General features: G+C 32.8%; 1 protein-coding gene across 2 annotated transcripts; it reads left to right on the top strand.

Annotated features, from left to right (window-relative positions):
* Positions 1-1,009: 1,009 nt before the first annotated feature.
* MAP1C (methionine aminopeptidase 1B) lies at positions 1,010-14,281 on the top strand. 2 transcript variants are annotated; one of them, XR_015883348.1, is made up of 11 exons: positions 1,020-1,249; positions 1,354-1,435; positions 2,232-2,469; positions 3,127-3,288; positions 3,393-3,434; positions 4,077-4,148; positions 4,341-4,420; positions 5,926-6,023; positions 13,048-13,095; positions 13,861-14,203; positions 14,248-14,281. XR_015883348.1 is itself a non-coding variant. In XM_016347515.3 (10 exons), exons 1-10 carry the CDS (start codon positions 1,108-1,110, stop codon positions 14,004-14,006), a joined length of 1,110 nt encoding a protein of 369 aa, XP_016203001.1. In that variant the 5' UTR covers positions 1,010-1,107; the 3' UTR covers positions 14,007-14,281. The 2 variants fall into 2 exon arrangements, 1 of the variants encoding a protein (XP_016203001.1); XM_016347515.3 differs by having other exon boundaries at positions 1,010-1,249; positions 13,861-14,281.
* The last annotated feature ends 4,522 nt before the right edge of the window (positions 14,282-18,803 follow it).

Here is an 18,803-nt window from a genome sequence, read left to right on the forward strand (position 1 = left end):
AATTTTGTCAAGTGATGTTGCTAATATGGCATTAGTAGAAGGAGAAACATGTCTTAAAAATAATGTGGATAAACTTATGTATATACTTTTATATATTAAAAATAGATTCACCAATATAAGTAAAACTATATATATGTATGTATTTATTTAACTAACTTTTTCAGGTAAGACTCAACATTCCACCAATTTGAGAATTTTAAATTAAGCAATGCTAGGGGCCAGCAACATTTGTGATTGGTAGCCATCAATTAGCCATCAATGATGATTTGATGGTGTGAGATTGGTGTGAGATTTCATCCAATGGCTCACCTTTCTCTGCTGGTTACATGCTGGCCAAAATGCAATAAAATTGCTGGCCCTAGACTTTTCCTTTTAAATTTTCTTTCCTCAACCCTTTTTAAAACTAGAGATTATTATTACTATTAGATTAGTTTACAGAAAGATCTATAAAATATATAGACATACAATGTTTAAAAGAAGTGTTGAGTACTTTGAATTGAAAAATTTAACAACTTAGTTCGAAGACCTATCTTGATTTTGAGTAAATTCAAAGGTGTCATCAAAATATGAATACTTATGATAAAAGTGGTTGTCAATGTAAGGTATGTTTAAACAGTTCGACATCAAAAAAGAAAAAATAGTTCTAAGAATCAGCCACCAGAATAGTCATTATTTAGGATAAAAATTAATTGTAGACGAACCGTAAAAAAAATCTATTAAATTATTTTAATTTTTAACAATCAACTAATTTAAATTAATATAATATGCAAAAATTATTTTTTAATAAATATATATTTTATTATATTCGATACAATCGTTTGAGATATTTGAATCTCTAAGACTCTAACTGCATGGTTGGATAATCGATTCGATTGTCTTTGTTTTTGGTCAGACAGTTGATTGTCTTAATTCAGCCTATTGTGGCTTAATTTGGGCCAAGGCAGGACCCAGCCCATACACTCCTAGCGCATATATAAATTCTATTCTGCTTCACAACCAAAAAAAAAAAAAAAATTGTTCTCTGCTCGGATTTTTTTCATTCAAAAATATCAAACCCCCTCTTGTTCCGTTATCTTCACTCTGTGCAGACACAGACCAAGAGGTAGAATGGTGCTCACTGCTTCGCTAACTCACACTTCATTTCTCAAACTCTCATCTTCCTTCCATGGCGAAGTATCACCTTCCTCTTCAACTTCCTCCCTTTTTACTGGCTCCCCACTCACTCTCCCACGCTCTACTACCCTTCACGGTTTGCCCAATTTTCTGTTATTTTGCGTATTTAATATATCATTAGTTTTTGAATTGTTGACAAATAATATGAATTAATCTACACTTCCTGTGTTGTTACGACAGGAAATCAATCACTTTCAAGAAAGCACTTTGTGGTTTTTGCTCGGAAGTTGGCTGGGTTGGAGGAGGCCATGAAAATCAGAAGGTACACTTATTGTGCTATTGTTTGTGTTACAGTGGATTGAACTTGTACTTTTCATTGTGTAATAATGTATGAAAGATTTCCATTTAGATAAAAAGTATTAAAAAGAACTTTGTTTAATGGAAGCTATCAATTTAGCTCCGAAAGATTATTGATTTGACAATTTAGCCCTTGAAAGAAATAAATGCATGCATGATCCTCTAAATATTATTCTAGGAAAAACATTCGACAATGTCCCTTCTACTGCTTATTTTGATTGATCGAACATTATGGAAACATTTGACTGGTTTAGATTGGAAGTTAATTGTTGATATTGATTCTTATAACAATTTTCTCTTGTACACTGGGAATTCTTAATATATGTAAGACAGTTTGTTAGCAACCTTAGCATAGAAAACTGCTCAGTATACATGTATCTTATGTTCTGAGGCTTTAGTGATGTACTTGTATGCATGTTTTCACTGTTGAATGCTTGACCTGTTGCTTGTGTAATAGAATTTCAATGATATTAATTTCATTCATCTTTTCTCTATTTTCCCCTGTTCTGTATAACATTTTTTAGGTTTCCTATTGTTTAGATCTTGGAATATTAAGGTGCCTTCTTTAAATTTTGTAGGCATCCAATTTTCCTTTCCTCCTTTAATATCTTCTTTGCCAAGAAATACTGAAGTTCTGTATTCAGAAAATAATTCATTGCCCATTTATTTTCTATTATCCAAGTAATGGTGAATGTGTATGTGCGCATGAAAGCTGATGCAGCTTTTGTGAAGATTCTTACCTTTTCTCTGGTCATATGAAGAGAACGTGAACGTCAAGTTCTAACAAAGTCTAAAAGGAGTCCACCGTTGAGGCGTGGGAGAGTATCACCACGTCTCCCTGTTCCTGATCACATACCAAGGCCTCCTTATGCAGCTTCAGAAATACTACCAGAAATTTCAAGTGAATATCAAATTCATGATTCTGAAGGTATAGCTAACATGAGGGCTTCATGTGAGCTTGCAGCAAGGGTCTTAAACTATGCAGGAACATTGGTTAGGGTAAGATTTATTGCGTACTTTACAAGCCATTTATTTATTCTATGTTAGCCTTCTCTTGCAAGATAGAGATTATTACAATTAGATGCCTAGCATCTAGTTTGTGTAAAGCTCATAATCTTTATAAGGGACCTTCCCTCTTGGACATGTTGAGAGATTGGAAAGCTATGTTTTATAGGTAAATCTTGTTTTTTGCTTTTACTTTTGTATAGGGGATCCCTTATCCCCCAATTTGTATTATCCTTCCCATCTTCTTAATGAAATTCTTCTTTTATTAAAATAATAAAAAAAAACAATTTTTTTAACTATTAGTTCATTGGTTCTTAATTTAGCACTCTCGGGAATACACACACACACACACACACACACACACACACAAACACACAATATCTACATGTATTCTTATGTATTTATTGAATTAGATAAGTTTAAGATTTCTATTGTAATGTTTAGGGTGTAGGGTTTAGAACTAAGTAGTAAGCACCAATAACATTTGAAGTTTGCTCATGACCTCGTTTGGATTTTAATTTAATTATTCAAGTGGCAAGTTATGTTATTTTTGTTTGATATGTTTTTTCCATTCTGTCTGATGCCTCTATGTAAAGTAGTGTACACAGCTTTCCTTTCTGTATCTGATGTTATTTTTGTTTATATTGTCAGCCGTCTGTTACAACTAATGAAATTGATAAAGCAGTGCATCAGATGATAATTGATGCTGGTGCTTATCCCTCACCCCTTGGCTATGGTGGATTTCCAAAAAGTGTGTGCACATCAGTTAATGAGTGCATGTGCCATGGAATACCTGATTCTAGGCAGTTACAGGTTTCACAAGCCTCTCTATATACATAATTATCAATTTACTTTTTCACTTTATCCTTGGTATGCATATCACTCATAAGCTGATGACATTTATCTCTTTTCTGCAGAATGGTGACATTATTAATATTGATGTGACAGTATACCTGAATGTATGCTTCTAATTTCCTGGTGAAAATTTATTTAGTGAACAGATCACTTTTTTAATTGCCTTTCTGTGTATGCCCCTATATCCAGAAAATGGAAATCATCTTGAACTACATTCTTAATTGTCATTCTTGCTGTTTTAAGAATTATAATTATATGTATGTTCAAGAAAGTGCTTAGGGTTGGGATTAAGTAATTAGTAATCCGAAAGTAAAGTGTATACATAATCTGGTAGGACCTCACATGTTGCACCACCTATTAGTAGAGTACATAAAAGAACAAATAAAGAGGGGAATGAAGGGGGTCCAAGTAAGGAATAGAAAGGGCCAGGGTAGTATAGGACAGTGTGTCAGAATATACTGCATCAATATTGAGGGGGAATAAGCAGCATGATACGGTAGTTAGATTTGTAGTGGAATGTGATAGGGAGAGACTTAAAGCCCTGAAAAGGTCGTGGGATCATTTTGTTCCTTTTTTATATTACGATCCTACTTTCACACTAATTCCATAACTCACCATAACAATATATACAAATTTTCCTCATTAGCCCTTCTGCTTGCATAGTTGATCTTCTGCTTTCCCTCCAATTCCTCTTTTTTATTGTTAATTATCAAGTAATTGTATTCTTTGCTAATTGTATGTTTCAGGGATATCATGGGGACACGTCAAAGACATTTTTCTGCGGGGAAGTCAGTGATGAAATGAAAAATCTTGTTGTGGTAAATAGTTCTCTACCAGTGGGGAAATTTTTTTTTTTTTTGGTGTCATTATGATCTATACTGTTATATTGTTAATCTTTTATATATTTCCATTCTTTGTAACATGGACAAATTTAATACCTCATTAGCAATGCTAGTTAAGAAATAATTTAGATTAGTTATTGAGCAAATCATTTTACATAATGTTTGCAGGTAACTCAAGAGTGCTTGGAGAAGGGAATAGCTGTTTGCAAGGATGGTGCTCCTTTTAGAAAAATTGGCAAGAGAATCAGGTACAGTTTTCTAGAGCTTGCTTCGTAAAGGAGAAAAATAAATATACAAGTAAATATTTCACTAGAAGCATTAAATCATGAATTTCACTTGAAACGATGTTTGCTAAGATTTAAGATTAATCATGGCTTTTCAACTTCTTGATATTAACATAATATTAATGATGAGTTGTTGGTCTTCAAACCGTGAAGGCCAAGTGATTGCTTGAAAGCCCATTTTGTAAATAAAGAATAAAGCCAGATATTTGGTCCTAATTTTAGTTCCGGTGCCTTCTATTATGGCTTTGTAGCCTTTCCTTAACTTTTCCTGTTCATGGTTGTCAAGAAAAAGCTTACTTTTATTGAAAAGGCATTCTTATTAAGTGGTTTTTTCCCCCTTCCAATATGCCACTGTTCCTAAAACATATTATCAGAATGTCATTATTTTCAAACTATTTATCCAAGTGCCATCTTTTGCCAAAGTGGCACCATGTATTTTTTTTGGGGTGCTCACTGAGAGGTGCCTAAGTGCGTCTTTCACGTGGAAAATGCCAATCAGGGAAGCGCGTGGAAATGCTGAATGAGAAGGCGAGTTCAAGCTGAAAATGCCAAATAAAGGACTTCCGCTGCATGGATAAAGTAATAGTTTGTTAATTTATGTAACATAATAATTAACATTAGTTAACATTTATATTAACATTAGTTAATTATTGATTATTAATTATTACTTATGTTATATAAATCAACAACCTATTCATGTTTACACATCACTGGAGGCGCTTTCACGCTTGGCATTTTCAGCCTGAAATCGCCTTTCGATTCAGTGTTTTCCTAGCAAAAGGTGCTACACGCTTTGGCATTTTTGGAACTGAAGGCGCTTCTTGATTGGTGTTTTCCACGTGGAAGACACTTTTTTTCCTTAGATGCCTCCCAGTCAGTATGCAAAAAAAAAAAGAGGTGCCAATATGGCAAAACAGTGACACCTGAGTAAATAGTTTAAAAAGGGTGGTATTTTGTTTAGAAACAGTGGCATATTGTGAAAGAGACCTATTAAGTGGTTTTGAGAGGTTTGCATGGTTCTATCTCTTGGGTTAGTTGCTAGGGAAATGGAACCTAGTTTTCCAAGTGACCAAGTCTCTATATTGTCAAGCAACCTGCTTGAGCATGATTTGGGAAGCTCAATAAGGTCTTTAACACTTTAATTTGGTCTTTGTGAAGCAAATAGTTTGATGTCATACAAACATTCTTCGTCAGGTGTAAGCATATGTATATTTATATGGCATGTCATTGCAGATGTGTTTTCATTTTTGACCTTTTTTTGTTTTTTAAATTAAAGCAATTCACTCAAACTCTCAAGAATTGGATTTCAAAATTTTTACATTTATTTTGTGTGTTATACTGAGTTGTTTCTGCATCTATTTCTGCTTTGGCACGATTATCATTTGTATCAATTGATGATGTTAACTACACTTGATGGCCTCTTGTATAAATTCTCTAGCCTTATCTCTTCGCTTGAAATGTTACCTCAGTGAGCATGCTGCTAAGTATGGCTATGGTGTAGTGGAGCGGTTTGTTGGGCATGGTGTGGGAAAAGTGTTCCATTCTGAGCCAATTATTTTACATCACCGTAAGTGATGTATTAAATTTTATGATTTCATTGCATTGCCTTTGTTTCCCTAAGACCAATTTAGCTGAGGTTAAAAGTATTTCAACAATTGGCTACACGTATATCTAATTTCTTTAATGATTGATCATGTGAAATCCAATTATGTTTTGAATGCATTTAACTTTGAAGTGATGTGTTTTATTTGGATTGTTGAAGAAAATTGGTATTGTATATGGTATGTAACAGAAAGTATGAAATGGTTTGTTAATGTGATAATGTGATATAGAATGTTGATTTGATACAAATATCAGGATTTTTAGAATGACCATCTGTTAATTACATTCATAATTGATATTCTCCAAAAAACACTAAACAAATAAAATAAAAGCACATCTATTAGGAGTATAAATTGTTTCATGTTACCGTAATAGTGTGTATGCTTGATTACCTTGTCACTTCGGTAGTTTTGATGAACTATTTCTCTAAAAAAAGTCTAATTTGTTTGATAGACATATGAATAGTTGTATCTTAATCTGCCTACTCGAGATGAACTTGTGTGGTCTGTCAATCATTTGAGGAGGAATGAGAAAAAAAGGATTACCAGTTGCAGAAAAAGGAAAATGGACTGAGCATTAGCAAGGCTAAGTCTCTCCAATACGTATGCCACCAAGCACATGCATTCACTGCTATTCTACCCTCAACTGTACAGCTCAGTATTTAGGTTGTGTGTATCCCGAATTTTTAGGAGATCAAAATTTGTGTTAAAGTCTAGAATTTTATTTCTTAAAAATATGGATTTACCCGTTTTCCCTCTAAAAGAGGAAACGATTAAGGAATAGAATAGAACTTATCCGATTAAAATTAAATATAATGGCTAGTACGAAAATAATTGCATTTTGACCCCAAAGTTTCAGTAAATTGCAATTTGGCCCCTTAGGAGTAAAACTGTAATTTCGGAATTTTATGATGTGTGTGTGGAGTGTAGTTATATGATTCTTGGAGGGTTCACTTGGAATGTCTTGAAAGTTAGAGTTTGAATTAAAAAACTCTAACCTGACGAACTTGAGTACCCAAAAATGTGAGACGCGGGAAAGTGGCTTGTTTGCCGAGCTCAAAGAGGCTTATCAGTCAAGCCTTTCCCAGTGAGGGGCTTACTTGTGAACCCTCTCCCCTCTATATATATAGCCGAGGAGGTGCAGAAATTTCAGCCCACTCCCACACCACATAACCGGCCATAAACACATTACACAGCACCAATCTTCTTCAAGAAATCATCAAGTTCTTGGAGAATTAGAGAGAAATGGGGCCGTGACTTCGAGAGAGAGAAAATTAAGGAGCAAAACTTGATCATCCAATCTCACCATCATCATCATCAGACGGCTGGAACCTCAAAGCAACAAAGGAGCAGAATTTTGGAATAAGGTTCCTAAAGGACTCAAGAAAGAGAGAAGAGGAGCTGGGATTTTAGTGATCACCCACCACAACCATCATTCCCTCATTGAAAACTAGATGAGCTCAAGAGGAAGGGAGGAGCTTGAGCTGCTGCACTGCATGACAACCAAATCACACAATCACACAATCGATTTTCACCAATGAGGTAGGCAAACATGTTTTCTTGATTTTTAGAAGGATGCATGCAGCTAGTTATTGTTGTGAACTTTGAACAGAGGTTTGCATCTGAGTTTTGATGAATTAAACTGATTGCATGTGGCTGATTTTGATGATGGTGGTTGATTGTGTTGTTTGATAATTGTTTGTGTTGGTGAATTTGCTGAATTTTTAGCTACTAGTACAAAGTTTGAGGGTGGAAAGCCAAAACTGTGTTAGAGTTGATATTTGAACCCTAATTACTGTTCACCACCTTATATTAGTGATTTTGAATCTGTTTGAAGGTTTAAAATGGTTATTGATGGAGTGTTAGTGGTTAGGCTTGTGCAGCAAGCAATTGCCTAATTAGAATCTGAAAAATGGTGAAAAAGTGAATTCTGGCCAATTAAGGGGAACTAACCCTTGGAACAAGTTTCAATTGGTAGAATAGGTGTGACGAATTTGGATTGAGCTTTTGAAAATGCCTAAATTAAAATTTAGTTTGAGGTTGTTGATTTTGTGAAATCTGGTTTATGCAAAATTTTCTGCATAAACGAGTAACTTGTTTTAATTACTGCTCTCACGTCAGAAATCATTTTTGTCTGGGATTAATTTTATATCAAAATTTGGTATAAAATTTAGGTTGAGGTTGTTGATTTTGTGAAATCTGGTTTATGCAAAATTTTCTGCATAAACGAGTAACTTGTTTTAATTACTGCTCTCACGTCAGAAATAATTTTTGTATGGGATTAATTTTATATCAAAATTTGATATACCTAGTTTGTTTTCACCAAATTTCAGGTGGATTGGGGTTTTAGAGAATGAGTTATGATTTTTGGAAAATGGCCCTTGCAATATTTTAAAAAGCCGATTTTCAAAACAGGGCAGCTACTTCCAAGATGCATAACTTCTTTAGAGCTTCTATTCACTTGAAACCAATTGGAAATGAAAGATATGTGACTAGTTGCTGCACATCAAATTGGAGCCAAATCAGATCAGAGTAGCATTTTTATGTAATTTTGTCAAGTTGGTTATGGCGCTGGTTTCTTGAAATAGATTTTCTGCATTATGTAGTATATTGTAAAGTTTATAACTAATTGCTCCGTGGTCTGATTTATGTGCAACCAATTAGAATGGAAAGGTGTGAGTCTAGTTGATAACCACAAAATTTAAGGGCAATCAGATCAGTGATGAAATTTGTACAATTTCTGAAAGAAACCTATCTTGCTGTTTTACTGAACCAGAAAATCTGCATAACTCAGTGTTTTGTAAAATCTACAACAAATTGCTCAGTTATCTGAATTTTGGGTAACCAATTGGAAGTGAGAAATTAGTGACCCTAGTTGAGGTACACCAAGTTTGTGCTGAATCCGATCGATGTAGCAATTTATCCAATTTTTTGGAAGTTGCCTATGAGGTTGGTTTTCCGAATTCAGGTTTTCTGCATAATGCAGTATTTTGTAAAATTTGTATCAATGTGCTCAGTGATCTGATTTCTATGGGGACAAAATCATTAGAAAGATTGTGAACTCTAGTTTGAAATGGGAATTTGTGGGATTCCCTAAGGTATATAGTGAATTTTTGGAGAAATAGGTCTATGTTGTAACTTCTGCCTTACTGCAGTTTTGAGTATTTGGAGAGGTTAACTGTTGATCTAGAGCCTTGCACTCCTTCAGTCCTTTACAGTGGTAAAGTTTATGGAAAATGTTATGGGTTGATGTGTGAATTGCCTCAGTTGGAGTGTTTGATCTAGATACCCTAGTTGATGGGAATTGTACCTAATTGGCAGAATGCCTTGTGGAATTGGTTTGAGGCAAATAATTATGGGGTGAACCTTGATATAGTTTAGGATTAGTCAGATGATTTTAATTATAGGGCTTAATTGTGGATATTGAAAATCGTTGAGAATTTATATGAATGATTGGCCAAGATGTGCTGAACCCTAGAGAGGAATTTGATGACCATTGAATAATACTACATACGATTTGAGATAAAAAGGCCATGATGCGAGTCCTCCAAGCCCTAGTGATCGAGTAATTACCCAAATCAGTCTTCAAGGATTTTAAAAGCGGACATTTTAGTCCCTAAGAAAAATTAATACACAAAAACATCCCCAGTTCATTTTCTGGTAGAGTAATTACCCAGATCAGTCCCCAAGAATTTTAAAAGCAGAAATTTTAGTCCACATGAAAAATTAATACACAAATTAATCCCCAACGTTTTTCTCCGTCAGACATAACAGTCTTCCGTAAAAAAAAAGTGAAATAAAATTTTTATTATTATTTTTAATTGCACAATAATACTATACCATAATTTTTTGTATTTTTTGGGCAAAAGTAATGATAAATTTATTCATTAGATTCTTGTGTATGTATTTATAATATAAAAAGTGTGTATATATATATATATATATATATATATACTCGATAATAATAATAATATTCAATAAAATGGCGAAGTGCATCTGGTTTTATACGTGATAAAAAAGTACCTTTAAAACTTAAAAGTAAATTCTATCGCACTGCTATAAGATCGGCTATGCTTTATGGCAAAAGAGTGTTGGGCGGCCAAAGGGGGCACGAACATAAGCTAAGTGTGGCAGAGATGAAAATGTTGAGATGGATGAGCGATTGTACGCGATTGGATAAAATAAGGAACGAAGATATAAGGAAGAGAGTTAGAGTAGCACCCATTGTGGAAAAGATGGTAGAATCGCGTCTTAAGTGGTTTGGACATGTGAGAAGAAGACTGACAAAGCACTCAGTCAGGAGGGTGGATGAGATGGACGATGGACAAGGGGTGAAAGGTAGAGGAAGTCCTAAGAAGATTATTCATGAGGTGGTCAAACGAGATCTACATGTAAACGGTCTCGCAGTAAACATGATACACGACAGAGCTCAATGACGTCGTTTGATTCATGTAGCCGACCACACCTAGTGGGACAAGGTTTTGTTGTTGTATTCAATAAAATTATTAGAGATTATTCTACAAGAAATTAAGGTTGAAACCATTTAATATTTTTGTATTTAATATAATCAAAAGATGTCCTATTTTAAAAAACATGTTTATATTAAAAGAAAATGTTTTAATTTGGATTTCAGAGTATCATTATTCACCCTACTTGTTTCTAACGAAAAGAGTATTAATATGCTAGTGTCATGGTCCACATGTACAAAGCTAAGTTAATAATAATAAAGGTTGACATATAGTAAAAGTAAAATTGACGGGGGACTGTAATGTCTGACAGAGAAAAACGTTAGGGATTAATCTGTGTATTAATTTTTCTTGGGGACTAAAATGTCTGCTTTTAAAATCTTGGGGACTGATTTAGGTAATTACTCTGGCGAAAAATAAATCGGGGATTGATTTGTCTGTTGGAGTAAACCCTTGAGAATTAATCGGTGTATTAATTTTTCTTGAAGACTAAAATATCCGCTCTTAAAATCCTTGAAAACTGATTTGGGTAATTACTCCCTAATGACCTTATTGAGAATTTGAGATTGATGTCCTAGCCTAGGGATTTGTTTGAACACGTGTCTAAGGATATTGACCCAATTGATTTTGATATTAAATAAAAATATTCATTTCTGGCATAACAGACAATAACACTCTGCATTAGTTCCACGAAAGTTTTGTTTTTGATTTTGATGTAATCCGTCGTCATGAAAGAGGGACAGCGATGCCGACACCAAGTGAGGGTAACTGATGAAATGAGATAAGATCAGATAAGCGTGCTCTGTACTAGTTCCGCAAATGAAATATGAAATCGGACAAGGGTGCTCTGCAATAGTTTTGCAAATTGTGATGAGTCTGTGTGGTAGTCATGATGATGAAAAAGGGCTACATCCAAAGATATGCCTGTGTGCGCTATTTGAGTTTGGAAAGTGGGAAAGCGGTGCCGTCATGAGTATGGGTTCATGCAATCTGTCATCGTGTAAGGGGCGGCGGTGATTGACGCATGTGAGGGTGATCAATGAAATGAGATTACAAGAAGCTTTATGGTACAGAATGTTGGGCGGCCAAAAGGAGCACGAACATAAGCTAAGTGTGACAGAGATGAAGATGTTGAGATGGATGAGTGGTCATACGTGATTCAGCGATTGGATAAAATAAGGAACGAAGATATAAGGGAGAGAGTTGGAGTAGCACTCATTGTGGAAAAGATGGTAGAATCGCGTCTCAGGTGGTTTGGACATGTGAGAAGAAGACTGACAGAACACCCAGTCAGGAGGATGGATGAGATGGAAGATGGATAAGGGGGTAAAAGGCAGAGGAAAACTTAAGAAGACCATCCATGAGGTGGTCAAACGAGATCTACATGTAAACGGTCTCTCTGTAGACATGATACATGATAGAGCTCAATAGCGTCGTTTGATTCATGTAGTCGACCTCACCTAGTGGGACAAAGCTTTGTTGTTGTTGTTGTATATGATGGATGACAATGGATATGGATGACATGAACATGGATGATGAATATTGTATATTTACATAGACTCTGTTATGATCGCTACTTGCTATTTATTATCTCAAACTTTTACATTTATACTGTTGTAGCAGCACAGTCATCATTTGCATATGCATCATTTTATCGTGATCTACATGTGGATGTTAGATTAAATTTGTATGCTTAGGTATACCATGACATATGTGTGCCTTATGGTTCACTTTTCCGTACCAACGTCTCGTGTATTAAAATAAAAGAGGACCTAACTTCGAAAAAGACTGCTACAATTATAGGTTGACTATTAGAGATCGAGTCTAGGAGAGTTAAGTCTTGAGTCAATGTGATAGCCTAATTTGTGTGGAGTTAAGACCATGGCTTAAGCCCACATTAAAAAAGGTGCTACATTGTGTTTGGATTTTGTCTCTGCGACAGAAATATAGAGATGGATGTTTTTACCCCTGCCATCAGAAAGTACAAAAAATACAAAACAAAGAAGTTGGGACCATGTGTTTCCTTGCAACCCGTAATGGGCACTTCCACTTTAGCTGGTCTCTATCACATTTATTTGAAACCAGTCAGTGAAAAAGAGAGGAGAACAGAGACATAGAGAAAGACTTATGAGAAACCATATGTCTCAACTACACAATGAAAACTAAAGCTATAAGGCCAGTGTACCATAGATAGAGTATTGATATTTGGATATATAAGAATTCGTAGTTTCCGTAGATAAATTATTGATATCCTATTGAAAGATACTAACAGAAAATCTTACTGTTGGTTCATTATGGTGAAATGCTGGTAAATTGGCCATTTGGTTGTCTTCAATAAACCTTTTTATTTTATTTTTTTAATGTAGATGCTATAAATCAACATAAGAACCTGAGCGGCCTTCCCCTGCCCCTTCTTGTTTTCCTTTACTTTTTGTTGTGTAGCTACTAGAAAGCTCCAGAAGTTTCAGAATAGTAATTCAGTATATTTTCTTTCCAGATAACTTTTACTTTTATATCATGACAGGCAATAACAAAGCAGGTTGCATGGTTGAAGGTCAAACATTTACAATTGGTAAGTGAATTGTTAAATTCTATTGTTAAATTCTACCTAGATTTAGAGTTGTTCACTGCTAATTTTCTATGCTATGCTGCCTCCCATGTTACATTGTGGTTCAACCGGACAACAATGGATGGTTCATGGTTAAACTTTTCCTCCATGTCCATCCAATTAAGTTGTGAAACTTACGATCTATTGTGCATTCTAAGTTTTTCAGTCCTGTTTTTGTTGTACACCCTCACCCCATCCCAAAAGAAAATTTATATTTTGATTTTCCATTATGAAAGCAGACCTACATGGATGTGATGACCTTTTTCTTATTATTTCTCAATTCTAATCTGCTCATTGTATCTGCAAACAATCAGTTACTATTTGTCATATTCATTATTAATTCGGTTTAATTACTCTATTAGTCTCTATTATTGTACCAAATTTTAACTAAGTCTTTACAATTTAAAATTTTATAGTTAGGTCCTGTACTTAATAAAAATGTTTTACTAGGTCCTTACTAGTGGATATCTTTAAGAAAAATGCACCGATTGTAGATTATTTATTCTATATTTCATAATTCATCCTAAATTAAATACAAAAATAAATGTTTTAATAATATTTTCATATGTTTATGCCTAATAGTTCTTGATGTTTATTGGAAGTGAATATCTTCTATTCACGAATACATGATAAGGTGGTTACTTGTTACATAAGTCAAGTGCTTTCTATTAATCATGCTTGTTATTTATTTAGTATTGAAATGAAATCCTACAAATTCTTCAACTGCAGAGCCTATCCTCACATTGGGAAGCACTGACGCCGTTACATGGCCAGACAACTGGACAACAGTAACAGCCGATGGGTGTCCAGCTGCACAGTTTGAGCATACCATTTTGATAACAAGGACTGGTGCTGAGATTTTGACTACATGTTGATACGTATTTTTCTTTCTTTGTTTTTTCTTCTATTTTTTATTTTAATATTCCTTGTTTCATGCTGCAAGCCTGCAACATCTAGATACTTTTTCTATTTGTAAATAATATCCATCTTAAATTTGCTTCCGGAGCATTATGCACAGGTAGGTAAAGATTGTTTGAGGAACCATATAAAACGTTCTGAAACCTAGTAGCTAGTATAAACAGAGCTTTACCGGTTCATGCTTTTATCATCAAATAGCAGTATATTGTTGGCTAGTTACTACAATTTGGTATTTTGGTGGTTGTTCTCTGTCGTGTCCTCTTTTTTTTATTTTTCGGTTCAAAGTGAGAGATTAGGGATTTCGTAACATCATAGACAGATAGCACTTTTAGTAACAGTGTAGTTCAAGATCACTAACTCTGTGTGTCCAATTTAATGCTTTTAAATTATCGTAAAGGGACCGCTGAGGCTTGGCAAGAATGGAGGATTTGTTGGGCATCCCAATATGCTATACCAGGGTTCAAAACCTGGGTTTAAACAAGGAATGGAAGCAGCTGAGGCTTTAGCTTAGTGGTCCATCATCATGCCTCAAATGTGCCGCATCTGGGTTCAAGTCTCACTAGAGACAGTGGATGAACCCTTAATAGAGTGTGAATGTGTGTGCGAGTTGTATGACCAAAAAAAAAAAAGAGTGGAATATAAGCCATAGTAGTGTCTAAGGGGTGTGTGAGTCTGTGTAGTGTAAGAAAAAAAAAAATTGTAGTAAAGGGTTATGTTGGGTTTTCATAAAAAATTGGCGGTGGCATGCAATAGGGTTACTTGATGATCCAGATTACATGAGCTTTATTATGTTCAATTTCAGGTTCGAAGTATCAAATTAAGAGGCTTGTCCATCCATACTCCCTCTTTTATCCAATATGTTATTTGAGTTTCTAAATGTTCTATTCTATTTTTTTTTTCACTTATACCCGTACTAATTGTAGTATATTTTATTGTTCATTAAGATAGCGTTTGTTTTGAGGTACTGGTACTAAAATTTTTGTCTCTGTTTTTAAAATTTTAGTATTTCAGTACCTCTAAAAAGTAGGGACACAGGAAATTAAAATTTTTAGAGATAGAGACTGAAACTTTAATAACATTTTATACCTAAAATATCTTCATTTCAATTAATTAATTTCAATTTTGTCTTTTGTGCAAATTAAATTAGAGTTTCATTTTAGTTTCCATTTCTGTTTCTCATTTTGTACTAAATAGAATACTGAGATTTATTTCAATCTCTGTCTCTTAGTCTCTATCTGTCAGTTTCTGTCTTTCCTTCTCTGTCTCTCCACCAAACATTATCTAAGCATATAATAACTTTTAATCTCAATTTAAATGCTCTGTTTTTAACTTTAAGTGCTCTTTTAAAAATTGAGTAAACCATAAATAGGTTCTGATTTTTTATCTCAAAGATAAATAAGTTCGTGACTAATTAAAAATAAAAAAATATTTTTCTTTCTAAAACGTGCGACATCTAGGTTTTTTAAGAGGATCGACTTGTCTTTATATATTTTGGACGAAATGTCTCGTACTCTCATTTTTTAAAAGGTCATGAACGTTTTTGTATTTTTAATTAGTTAAGGACGTATTTGTCTTCGAGATAAAAAGTTAATGACCCGTTTGCCTTTTTAAAAAGACAAATGAGTTTTTAACTTTTTACCTTGAAGACAAATAAGTTTTCGATTACTTAAAAATTTAAAAACGTTTTTCACTTTCTAAAGAGCGAGACATTTAAGTTTCTTTGGAATACCTATTTATTCTTATATATTTTAGATGGAGAGATTTAAATTTTCCGTATTTTAAAAGATAAATATTTTTATATTTTTAATTAGTTAAAAATGTGTTTGTGTTCAAATTAAAAAAATTAAAAATTTATTTATTTATTTATTTAATTTTCTTTTATCGTGTACTTGTCAAAAAGTGACCATTATTTGTGATTGAATGATGTAATAATTCCTATCAAAAGCCTAGCAGAAAAATAAATGATTGTACATACAGTACTCTATTAATTAATCATGTTTGGTTCAATTGATCTTGTTTTTAATGTTTTTTTATGAGGGAGTGCCGTATTGAAATTGCTTTGCACTTCAATTCAACAGCTTTCGGGGATAACCAATATTCTAAAATTTTATTCTTTTCCAAAGAAGATGCTTTTTCATCAAATAACATTTAGATCCTTTCTGTAATGAGACAAAAAGTACTGTAACATCCCCTAATAAACTCATATACAACAATTTGGAATAGCAGCCCTAAGAACAAAGAAACTTTGACATGCATGTGAAATCTCCTTACAATTAAATGTAAAATTGATTAGCAAATGTATCCTTCTGCATAATAAAAACTAACAAATCAATACCCAAATTAATCTCTAGTAATTTTTTTTAATAATTCTACAAACTAATTCAGTGAGATACAATGATTTTTCCATCATTCTAATAAAATTTTTAATATATATATATATATATATATATACAAATAACTCTAAAAATATCATTATAAAACAATTAGTTCTCTTTATGAAAGGATCAATTCATTTTGAAAAATTTTAGAATAATAAAATTTATTAAAAATTAAACTGCAAGTTTTTAAAGACCCATTTAAGTGTTTGTTTAAAAAAAAACTAATTTTACTTGAGAATTGTAATATTCAAATGAGTTCAGGATTCTTTAAGAAAAATAGTCGGTTCAATGAGAAGATCGAAATAGAGATAATACTAAATTTAGTCCCTGAACTTACACGCGAGTCTCAATTTAGTCCCTGAGGTTTCAATTGCCTTTATTTAGTCCCTGAAGTTTATAAATGTGCCTCATATTAGTCCCTGAGACCATTTTTAGTATAAAAACGTTAATAGAGCGCTGTTGTAGACTATCACATGTCACGTTAAAACTTGTAAAATGATGCAGTTTTGGTTTTGACATTTAAATAGCTCAAAAACGGCATCGTATTACTTATTTTGTTAGATAAAATTTTAATAAACACCATTTAGGATGTTTTTAGGTTATTTGAGTGCCAAAACCAAAACGACATTAATTTACAAAGTTTAGTGTGGCATCTGACTGTCACGACAATGTTCCGTTAACGTTTGTACGTTAAAAATTATTGAGTTATGTTCACAAAGTTTAAGGACTAAATAGAGGCAATTGAAACTTCAGGAACTAAATTGAGACTCGCGTGTAAGTTCAGAGACCAAATTGAGTAATATCTCATCAAAATATTTAAAGATGCAAGGAGCACGAGCAAATTTAATCCATTCAAGTTGGAACAAAAAAGAAAGCAAATTAGATTTGTTCAACACTGTTTGAGAAATTTTAAAAGTTATTTTTTTTAGTTTTTAATTTATAAAAATAGTAGTATTAATGCATGATGTAATTTTTAAAATTAAATTTAAGTGTTTATAAAAAAGTTAAAAAAATTAATTTTTTTCATAATAAATTTTTTTATTATTTTTTTTTAAAATAAAAATTTTTAAAATTAAAAAATTAAATACAAAATAATTTATTTATAAAATATTTTTAATATAAATATTTATTATTTAAATTATTTTTTTTAAAAGAGTTTAATTAAATTATTTATTTAATTTTGTGTATATCTTGGAGCCTTCAATGGATGTGCTATCCAACATGAAGTCCAAATCAAAGTAATCAAGAATGTGCTTAAATGATTAGTTTAATTAAGTATATTTTGTCTGATGTTACACTTTTCTAAAGATATTTTAGTTTTTCTAGGTGAGTTTTAAATGTTTAATGATTGTTTTTAATATAGAGGAGTAATAAATGCATAGTGGAGCAATAAATATTTAGTAAATTGTTGATCGAGATAATATCTGAAACTATAGTAATATAGGTCTACATTCCTTTAAATAAAGGTTTTAACTTGTCCACTAGAACGGTGTATTTATTCGACGTCCTTTCTTGAATGGTGGTGGGATACTTATAAAAAATTTCGATACTTAAGTTACTAAAGATTTAAAGTAAATTTAAGTGAATTGGGACAAAAAAAATATTTAAATTGATGAGATATTTACAAAGTGAAGTGATAACTTGGCTATCACTTATGTATTTTTCTACTAGTAGTAGTAGATAATTTTTTCCTTAATATTTGAAAAATTATCCTACGTTGAACTAGTGGTTGTTTTGTTGATGGTATTTGAAGTAGTGGATGGCAAAGTCTATCATCCATTTTGTTTTTTCTACTCAAATTGACAAAACAAAACTTCACTATAACTCTTTTCTAGAAATAAAGGAAGAGAGCATAAGACGAGGAAAGAAGAAGAGAGTTATACACAATTGGCAAAGACGCGACCTATTTATATCCTATACAAATCAGACCACATTTTTTTATTATAAATCGAACCTATTAATTTGGATGTTTCTGAAATTAAAAAAAAAATTAAAAGGCCTAAATTAGATTTATTGATTTCAGTACTGTAGAAATTAAAATTTTTCTCTACCAAATAAACTAGAGAGTCTGATTTTAATGTTGTTCATTTGCAAAGCAAATAAGACCCTCCAATTTCACTACTTTAAATTAAAAAAAAAAAAAACTTCACATTAGAGTACAACACACCCCACTTCCTTATCAATACATAACACAAACTTAATTCATAACTAAAAAAATCAGCTTTCTGTCACATTGGCTTAAAGCCATCATTTAACTTGGTATCTAGGTGGAAAGAAGTCACCCAGTAGATAGCAACATTTTAATATTCAACCGTTGATAGTAGAGCCTACAAAGAAAATTCACAATAAAGATGGAAAAATTGAAATAGAAAAATT

Source organism: Arachis ipaensis, chromosome B5 (assembly GCF_059453495.1).
Source record: "Arachis ipaensis isolate K30076 ecotype BB chromosome B5, ASM5945349v1, whole genome shotgun sequence".
Classification (NCBI taxonomy): domain Eukaryota; kingdom Viridiplantae; phylum Streptophyta; class Magnoliopsida; order Fabales; family Fabaceae; genus Arachis; species Arachis ipaensis.

What these genes read in the sequence shown, in the direction of transcription:
- MAP1C (XM_016347515.3), top strand. Translation starts at nt 1,108, where the DNA reads ATGGTGCTCACTGCTTCGCTAACTCACACTTCATTTCTCAAACTCTCA. An exon ending in ATGTGACAGTATACCTGAAT is followed by an intron (nt 3,435 to 4,076) that starts GTATGCTTCTAA and finishes TGTATGTTTCAG; the next exon opens with GGATATCATGGGGACACGTC. An exon ending in GCCAATTATTTTACATCACC is followed by an intron (nt 6,024 to 13,047) that starts GTAAGTGATGTA and finishes ATATCATGACAG; the next exon opens with GCAATAACAAAGCAGGTTGC.